At 34.3% G+C, this 9,191-nt stretch overlaps 1 protein-coding gene and 1 pseudogene across 1 annotated transcript; one reads left to right on the top strand and one right to left on the bottom strand.

Annotated features, from left to right (window-relative positions):
• The first annotated feature begins 1,962 nt into the window (after positions 1 to 1,962).
• LOC107787092 (peroxidase 3-like) lies at positions 1,963 to 3,358 on the top strand (annotated as a pseudogene).
• A 2,424-nt stretch (positions 3,359 to 5,782) lies between these two features.
• On the bottom strand, positions 5,783 to 7,904 carry LOC107787079 (ATP-dependent helicase rhp16-like). The gene is made up of 5 exons (XM_075223605.1): positions 7,651 to 7,904; positions 7,218 to 7,448; positions 6,997 to 7,097; positions 6,746 to 6,898; positions 5,783 to 6,604 (listed from the first exon to the last, which is right to left on the bottom strand). Exons 1-3 carry the CDS (start codon positions 7,774 to 7,776, stop codon positions 7,017 to 7,019), a joined length of 438 nt encoding a protein of 145 aa, XP_075079706.1. The 5' UTR covers positions 7,777 to 7,904; the 3' UTR covers positions 5,783 to 6,604; positions 6,746 to 6,898; positions 6,997 to 7,016.
• Between the last annotated feature and the right edge of the window lie 1,287 nt (positions 7,905 to 9,191).

Raw genomic sequence — 9,191 nt, 5'->3', positions numbered from 1 at the left:
ATTAAATTATAATTATAACCAATATAAAATCTATATTAAAGGGTAAAAAAGGCGAACGACATTTCGCTAAGGGTCTTCGTGCTAGGATAAGCGCGATGCGCATGTACCTTCTATCGATCCGTATAAAATTATGAAAAATATAAGCCCTTAACAATAAGATTTTTAAAAATATAAGCTCTTGAATATGACAAATATTGAGCCTACTTAGTAACAAAAAATAGTGGATGTTCTATCTAAGCACGACAACAACCAAGATAATTGAAAGTTTAGTGTTATTATGTATCTCGTTCTTTTATATTAATTTCGTATCAAAATAGTCATCTAGGTACCATGTATTCTAAGACAAGTTAACTACAAAGAGAAGAAAAATTAACAATAGATAAATTATGTAGTTAAATAATAAAATTTATCGCTAATCCTACTTAGTGACAGAATCAGCTATATATTATAAAAAAATCCTATTAGCTACAAGATGAATTTACTAACTAATTCTTGTTTTGTAAAGTTAAATTATGTAGCAAAATTTCTCGGTAATAATATTAGTTTTTGTTTGACCAAAAATAAAAGTCATTTTCCATCTATTTTATTTTAACATATGCATTGAGGTAATTTTGTCAATTAAATTATGATAATTAGTTTCTTATCACAAATTAATGATTACTATTTTTTAAACAATAATTACTATTTCATAACTTAATGCCATAGTAAATTTTAACGAATTTAACAACCAAGCTTCTAATAAAATACTTATGATTCAAATTTTAAAAACAACAAATAAATCATATGAAAAGAAAAATTGGTCTTTTTGATTAAACAAGGACAAAGAAAAAAAATACCACATAAAACGTGAAGTTTCCTTGTTGGAAACCAACAAAAATCTTTCCTCCTACCTTTTTTGTATTCTTTTATGTCTTAATATATTGTATCTTTATTAGGAGAAGATATTAAACACTAAATTATATTAGATTTTTTTATTTATTTAGAATTCCTAAATATAAGAAATTTTTTTGATTTTATAATTTTATCCAATGTAAATTTTGTTTTTAAAGGGTAAAAAAGGCAAACGACATTTTGCTAAGGACCTTCGTGCTTTTAATATAATATAGATATATATATATATTAACATAATGCCTACGTTAATGTTTTCCTCCACCAATCAATTAGACTTGCTAAACTTCAAATTTTCTGGAATTAATCTCTCCATTCTTTGTAATCTGGAACGTAAATTAAGCCACTTTGCAACAAAAACAAATTTTTATAGAAAGAACATGTGGGAAATGTTTCAGGTGTCTAATATTTGTTTCCAAGTATATAAAAATTAAACGTTATTTTTGTAGAAAGAACTTGTAGGAAATGTTTCAGGCACCTAACATTCAATATTAGATCAAATGAAACTGCTAACATGAAATTGAAAATTAGTTGGCTAAATGAACAAACTATACTAAAATATTATCCCCAAGTACATTAAGAGGATGGTGGTTTAATTTCAGGTGAAGTTGTTTGCTTTAAAAACCTTTCCTATATACGAACTAATACTACATATTTTGATCCCCACATTGAGCTACTAATACCAAATGCCTTTTATCTCTTAATACACAGAACAAAAACAATAAGCAAATGGCCTGATAATGTAAGTGTTGTTTATATTACTACAACAACAACAACAGACCCAGTGTAATCCCATAAATGGGGTCTACTGTTTATGCAAATCTTACCCCTACCTTATAAAGATAGATAGGCTGTTTCCGATAGACCCTCGGCTCAAGGAACAACAGAGTTGTTTATATTACTAATCCCACTTAATATGAACATTCAATAGCCAATAATAACAAACAAAATGCAAGTTAGCTAAAGCAATGTGTCTATAAATTCTCTCTGATCTATTTGGAATTGATGTGTGTAGCAACTCGAACAAAGAAATAGACCTCTTTCAAAAGTTGCAAAAAGAAGTAAGTAATTAAAATGGCTAAATTTGGCCATTTGGGTAATTTTTAGTGTTGTGTATTCTAGTAGGTTCTAGCCATGCTCAGTTACAGCTCAACTTTTATGCCAAGAGCTGTCCAAAAGTTGAGAAGATAATTCAAGATTATGTGCAAAAGCACATACCAAATGCTCCATCTCTTGCAGCTGCCTTGCTCAGACTGCATTTCCACGATTGCTTTGTCAGGGTAGGTATTTTACATGCAACAATATTTTCACTAAACAGTAACATCTTGAAGTAATGCAGTTTAATTTTCTCTTTTTTCTTCTGAGTATTTGTAGGGTTATGATGGTTCAGTACTTCTGAATTTCACGTCGAGCACAAGATCACCAAACAGACAAAGTGGTTGGCCCTAATCAAACATTGAGAGGCTTCTCATTCATTGATGGTGTGAAGAAAATAGTTGAAGCTGAATGTCCTGGAGTAGTCTCTTGTGCATATATTGTTGCCTTGGTTGCTAGAGACTCTGTTGTGGTCACAGTAAGTACAAAACTTGAACCAACTTACAACTTGTATTTACTTGTCTCATTGTCTCCCTTTTACTTCTTTGTATGATAGGGAGGCCCTTACTGGAATGTACCAACTGGTAGAAGAGATGGCAGAATATCAAACGCGTCCGAGGCCTTGGCAAACATCCTTCCTCCAACTAGTAACTTCTCCAGTCTTCAGATGTCTTTCGCTAGCGAGGGTCTTGACCTAAAAGACTTGGTCCTATTGTCTGGTAAGTTTAAATTAGTACAAATTTCTACTTAGTTCTTCTATATTGAGATTTTCCATAAATTTAGTTTCTCTACAAATAAAAAAAAAACATTATTACTATGAATAATATGTTATTAGGTGCACATACCATTGGAATCTCTCATTGCTCACACGTTTATACAATTTTACTGGAGTTTTGGGCACAGAAGATCCATCTCTAGACAGTGAATATGCAGCTAATCTTAAGGCGAGGAAATGCAAATCAACCAATGACAATACCACAATTGTTGAAATGGATCCTGGCAGTTTCAGGACACTTGATCTTAGCTACTTTAAGCTTCTGCTCAAGAGAAGAGGGCTATTCCAATCTGATGCAGCCCTTGACTACAAGTGCGACAACAAAGTCATACATCAACCAGCTAGTACAAGGATCACTCAAACAATTCTATGCTGAATTTGCTCAGGCAATGGAGAAAATGGGCAGGATTGAAGTCAAGACTGGCTCTGCTGGTGAAATTAGGAAGCAGTGTGCAGTTGTGAATAGTTGAGTGCAACGATTGTGTGTTTGGGTGTGTGTGTACCTTGGTGTGAATGATTTCCTAACATGTATCATGTTCTTTTTTGTACTTATTCCAATTGTTTTGTATCTTGATGGTTTTGTTGAAACAAAACTAAGATCCAATCTGGTGCTTCTGAATTTGCTTTAGAGCATTTTGCTAGAAATGAACCTTTGTCTTTATATTCTTTCATAATGCAGCTGAGATTGAGAACTATTAAATATTCATCAATATTGATTGGATGCCTTTGTCCTGAGTAACTAAAGAATTCCATCAAAACCTTAGCAGACGGCAAAGTTGTTTAGTGAACATCAAGTTCGAACATCTCATCTTCCATTTGCTGCAAGTCTTTCTTTCATCCGGAGCTTCAAGAAAAGTTCAGTATCAATTATTTATAGTACTAGTTTCTGGGCACGCGCTTTGCACGTATACCCCTATCAATGAGTATATAAATGTTACTCCATTAAACACTATGTTTACGTTATACAATAAAAATTAAATAGAAAAATGTAAGTTTTTGAAATTGATTAATGTGATCCTATTTAGCTAACTAAATAAAGGAAGAAATTCGCAATTAACCAAGAACCATAATAAGTTCATGACAATTTTAGAGCAAACTTTAAAATCCAATATAACTTTTTAATTATATTTTCTACGTTGATAGGAGTAATCTTTTAGATGAAGGGTAAAATGAACATTGCACTTTTTTTGGTAATTGGGTAATTCAACTTAGATATTTGGAGCTTTGATAGTAGAAGGTCTGAATTTCTTTGACATGAATGATGCACTTCCTTCTGGGGCGGATTTATAGGTAAAAATATAGGGCACGTGAACTCATGGTCTTTTCGTAAACTTAAATATTTTATGTACATATTTTCTGAAATTGATATCATATTAGGCGCCCATGTTCCAAGAAGATTAAATGTGGACTTAGTTGAAAGTTGAGTTAATTACGAAGGGGAATAGAGGGATCAATTCCCAATTAATACATTTTCTCTTACTCTTTTTTAGTAGTGCACCTATGTACTACAAATCCTAGATTACTAAAATGTACGTAAATACAATTATTTTTAAGTTTTTCTTAAATTTGACATGACAATGTAAAAGAAACTAAGACTACCTATATATGTAGATTGACATTCATTTTTCAAATAAAATTACCATACCAGCAGCAAAGTTCCAAGTCGTATGATATTTTTAGTACTATTGAACTTTGTTCCTACAATCAATCTCGTACATGTGCTATTGCTTTCTTTTCATGACCGGTTAGTAGAGTTCAATGTAAGGATAGATAAAGAATCCAACTTGCATACATATATTGAGCCAGCACTGGTTATTAATTAGCAATAGGCTTTGGATGCATGTGCTTGTACCACAAAAATAATATTTTGCGTGTACAATGCTAATATCATAGACATTTCCAATGAATTTTAATGCCTACTAATACATTTTGTTAAAAATTATTAAAATCTGAAATTCTGAATTATATGTATACTACTTCCAATGGTAACAAATAAATTAAAAGATAAACATTATGAACACACAAATTTCTCTGTATAGAACTCCTTAGATATCAAGCAGAGAGACACAATAATGCTCATAAACAGGGAGCTCACTGGCTATTCAGCATATCGGCACACCCCTATGAATCCACGTGATGGAAGAGGAGGGGGAGAAGGGTTGCGGTGAAGGATAAGATACTGAAAAATAGGGTAGTAAACAAGGTTTCTGATGATTAATTATTTTACTTGATGACTTCATTCATCCCCTGCTGCCGCCTACTCCCTAGCTATCCTTAGTTCTCAATCTATTGACCATGAATAAAGCAACTATATATTTGAACTCCTTGACATTCTCATGAGCTGCAGGTGCATTGATGATCCTAAGACGTTAATTTTCTCTACTAATAATTGTCTGTCTCTTCATTTGCTCTAATGCTTAGGTTATCCGAACATATTTGTGTCTAACTGTTCAAGTCTACTTATTAATGCTTAGGTTATTGAACTTATTTATGTGTAACTGTTCAATAGTATGAAAACGGATAGAGGTGAAAGAGACTCGACTACAACATTATGGTGATTGTTAGGAATATTTATTGTGGACTGTTTTTTCTTACGTTTTTGTACATAAGAGTTAAGTAATAATTTATTTATTTTTAAGGGTATTATAGTACTTTAGCTTTATAGGGTTATTCTCGTCTTTCAACTTTGGTCTTGTGATAATAATATAGCATGATGATGATGAGAAATAGATGAGAGGTTGAAGAGTCTAACAATTGAACGGAATAAGCTTATCTGCACCAAATTTGCGAAAGAATTGAAGGGGCCTAAAGTTGGAAACTACCATGTATATGTAACAGTAACAGACCAAGGGCAAATAGAGATGCACATTTCCATGACCTGCCTTGAGATATGCATTCAAATGCAATTTCTATCATGCTGGTGAAGTTTAAAATGGAAGACCACATTTGGAAACAATTAGAACAATTTACAATTGATGAAACTAATCACTGTGATTCAGAAGCAACAGAAACTCACTCAGGATAGATCAAACGCTGCACAGCCTAAGGGCAAATGTCAGAACACTAGGTACAAAATTTTTGCTAGAAGCTATACAAAGCATATGAGAATTTGTTTGCCAAACTGAAGAAACAGAAAACATTTAAAAGTGACGATAAAACAGGAAATCCAAGTCTGACTTTGTTAGCTTTCCCAAGGCATCTGAAGAACCACCGACAGTCCTGCAATCAAAAACTTGGAAGTTCAGCATGTCAGAGGGAAAACAAACAGTTAGAGGAAAATGATTTTCGAAAGAAAGAGCGGAGGAGGGAGGGAGTGGGAGCAAATAAGTGAACTCAAAAGCAAAACGCAACAGAAAGGCTGTCAATAACATTCATCAAATGCTTTATCTTTGAGAATTATTTGAATGAGAAGACATGAACAGGCTTTAAATGAGCTCTCACTATCAGTTGTAACATCTAAAAGAAAATTACTTGATTTCCATAACTTCTGAAGGTCTCTCCCACTGAAGGAAATGTATGAAAATAATTTCAACTCATCACCATATCCTTTAGTCAAATACATGCAACCATATAAACGACGGTAAGAAAAAGACAGTACTACTTGCCCTTCAAAAAATAGTTTCCTCTTCTCTTGTAACTCTAAGATCCTTTCTTCAATTGTATCCTCAATTACGAATCTCACAATCCTGCAAAATTAGAAAACAATAATAAGCTCTCCAGTCAACGGCATCCAAAGTACAAGAAATGCAAAACACGCTTGACTGGTTTATGTTGCCCTATTCGATGGATTCTATCTTGTGCTTGCAGCTCCACCGCAGGATTCCACCAAGGATCCATCAAGAAAACCTAGCATATGAAATTGGATATACCAAATGAACCAAATAACAGGAAATCTGAAGAGTGCAACACCATATATGCACAAGCCTTTTCGAATTTAGAATGGTTACCAGAGTCGGCGTATACAGAGAAAGAAAATAGATCCCTTACATGTGATGCAACTGTAAGATTGAGGGCAACACCTCCAGCTTTCAAGCTCATAAGAAGTATCCTGCATTCTGGATCTTCAGTAAATGTGGTAACTGCAGCATCTCTTTCAGCCATAGACATGGATCCAACTAATTGAACACAACTGATGCCCGACTGCCCGAATATACACAAGACAAGTTTCTTTTTGTTACAGATAGAAAAAAAGGAGCTAGGGGGAAATATGAATGGAGAAAAGTATCTTCATATGTTACCTTATGAAGAGAATAGTGTATCAGATCCAAAACGACGTGAACTGGCTAAAAACTATTCCTTTTGCAGAACCGTCTCTTTCAACCAACCTAATTTCTTCCCTCTACATTCAATAAAAGTAGAAATGAACATCAAACTTGTATTGCGCATACCCCCTCACTTTGCAAAGAAGAAAAGCAAACTGAGGAGCAATATGATGATAGAGTATAAGGTAATTGCATACCAAAGCTTCTATTTTAGTGCTTGTCTGGAATTCATCGAGCTGAATTTTGTTCAATATACTTGAGGACCTAAACCCTTTGACAGTAGGCTTAGAACTAGAATCCCCCTTATCATTATTTGCATTGGAGTCAAATGTAAGGGGTTTATCACATGAAGGGCATGCCAGTTTTCCCCTACTTTCAGCAAAGTTTATCAAACACGTCTTGCAAAACACGTGTGTGCAAGAAGTAACCTGCAACAATCAAAGTACTTTTGATAAATATCTCAGTGTCTAAAGGGTGTACATGCAACATTCAGGCTGACAATGAGCAATTGAAAGGTGCTCCAAGTTCTTGGACCTTGAACGGACAACATGAAAAATAAGTACTAAATGCAAAAAGGAGAAATCTGTCAAATTAAATTTCAGCTAAGTAACGTCAGGGTCACAAACTCACTATTGGATCTTCCACCGTATCTTTACATAAGCTACACGATTGTTCAACATGGACCCAGCGTTCGGGAAGCTCAGGCTCGTCAGCCTTCACATTTGCGTGTGGTTCCTCGCCTTCGCGGTTTGCCATCTCCTGGGCCTTGGGCAGATTGCCTTCGCGATCGCCTAACACTTGGTTAATGTCGGGACTCTTTGGTTCATTTCTTTCACATCTTGGTCGATTTTTGAGCTCTTCGTAGAGGGGTTTTCGCCTAACACTTTAAGGTAAGTAATTCCTACCCAATGTATGTTTAATACACATATTGTGGGTAGATTTTAACATGTAAAATTGTTGAAATTTTGGATTTAGTTAAAAAATCTAGGTCTTGATAAAAATTAGATTTAACCACGAAAATGATTATAGAATTGAGTGAAAATTTTATATTTGAGCGCATGAGGTTATGGGTAACATTCATCTTCAAAAGTTTTCGAAATCTGGGCAAGTGGCCCCAGGGGTAAATTTTAGGAATCTTCCATCTTGGGTTGGGTAATCACTCTAATAGTTAGATTATGAACTTTGAACATGTATTGATTAATTTATATTATATTTGGCTAGTTTCGGGTTGTTTGACACCAAGTTGAGGATTTAAAGGGGATTTCTGGACCGGAAATGAGCTTGAGAACGAGGTAAGTCTCTTGCCTAACCTTGTAAGAGGGAACTCATCCTCTTAGGTGTATCTTATTGTGTATTACTTGTGTGGGGAGCTACATACGCGCTAGGTGACGAGAGTCCATGCGTAGCTAAATCCCATTATATGTCCGGATAGTCTTAGACCCACATCATGCTTTAATTGTACTATTGTGTTTATTATGTATATTAAGTATCTTGAATAGACCTGAGACTAGGAATTTCAAAGTTGAAATTTTTGAATTTAGATTTCTTATTTTTGGAAGATTTGAGGAATATATAATAACTTTATTAAATTCATGTCCCCTCGCGTCGCAAGTACTTTCACGAGCGAGGTAAAATTCTCTACTCTCATGGGAGTAGGCCGTTCGCCTTGGCAGTATAATAGATGCATCTATGGTTCGTGTCGTCCCTCGGAAGTGCACACAGTATTTGGATCGGTCCATACGACCTCGGCATAAATCGTGCGTGATAATATTCGGAGCTCGATTACACTTGATATTATTTTATGGCTTGAGAGGTTATAATTTATTTAATGAAATAAATTAATTTGGAGTTAGTAGGTGGTTGTTGGACATTTTTGAATTCTTCTATCAGTTAAAGAATCATTTATTCACTGCTTGATAATGTGTTATTATTCACATATTCTATGCTTATTTAGAATTTCTGTATTTTATTTGTTAGCCCATAGCCGAGGATCTATTGGAAACAGCCTCTCTACCTCGCTAGGCAGAGGTAAGGTCTGCATATACACTGCCATTCCCAGACCCCATTTGTGGTATTATACTGGATATGTTGTTGTTATTTGTTCGCTCATAGTAGATGTGTAGACCCTTCATCAATATTTCTTCTAGGTTAGACTAGATACTTACTAGGTA

The sequence above is a fragment of the Nicotiana tabacum genome, chromosome 10 (assembly GCF_000715075.1).
Source record: "Nicotiana tabacum cultivar K326 chromosome 10, ASM71507v2, whole genome shotgun sequence".
Lineage (NCBI taxonomy): Eukaryota > Viridiplantae > Streptophyta > Magnoliopsida > Solanales > Solanaceae > Nicotiana > Nicotiana tabacum.
The sequence above is the reverse complement of the archived record's forward strand: the minus strand, read 5'-3'. Positions and strand labels throughout refer to the sequence as shown.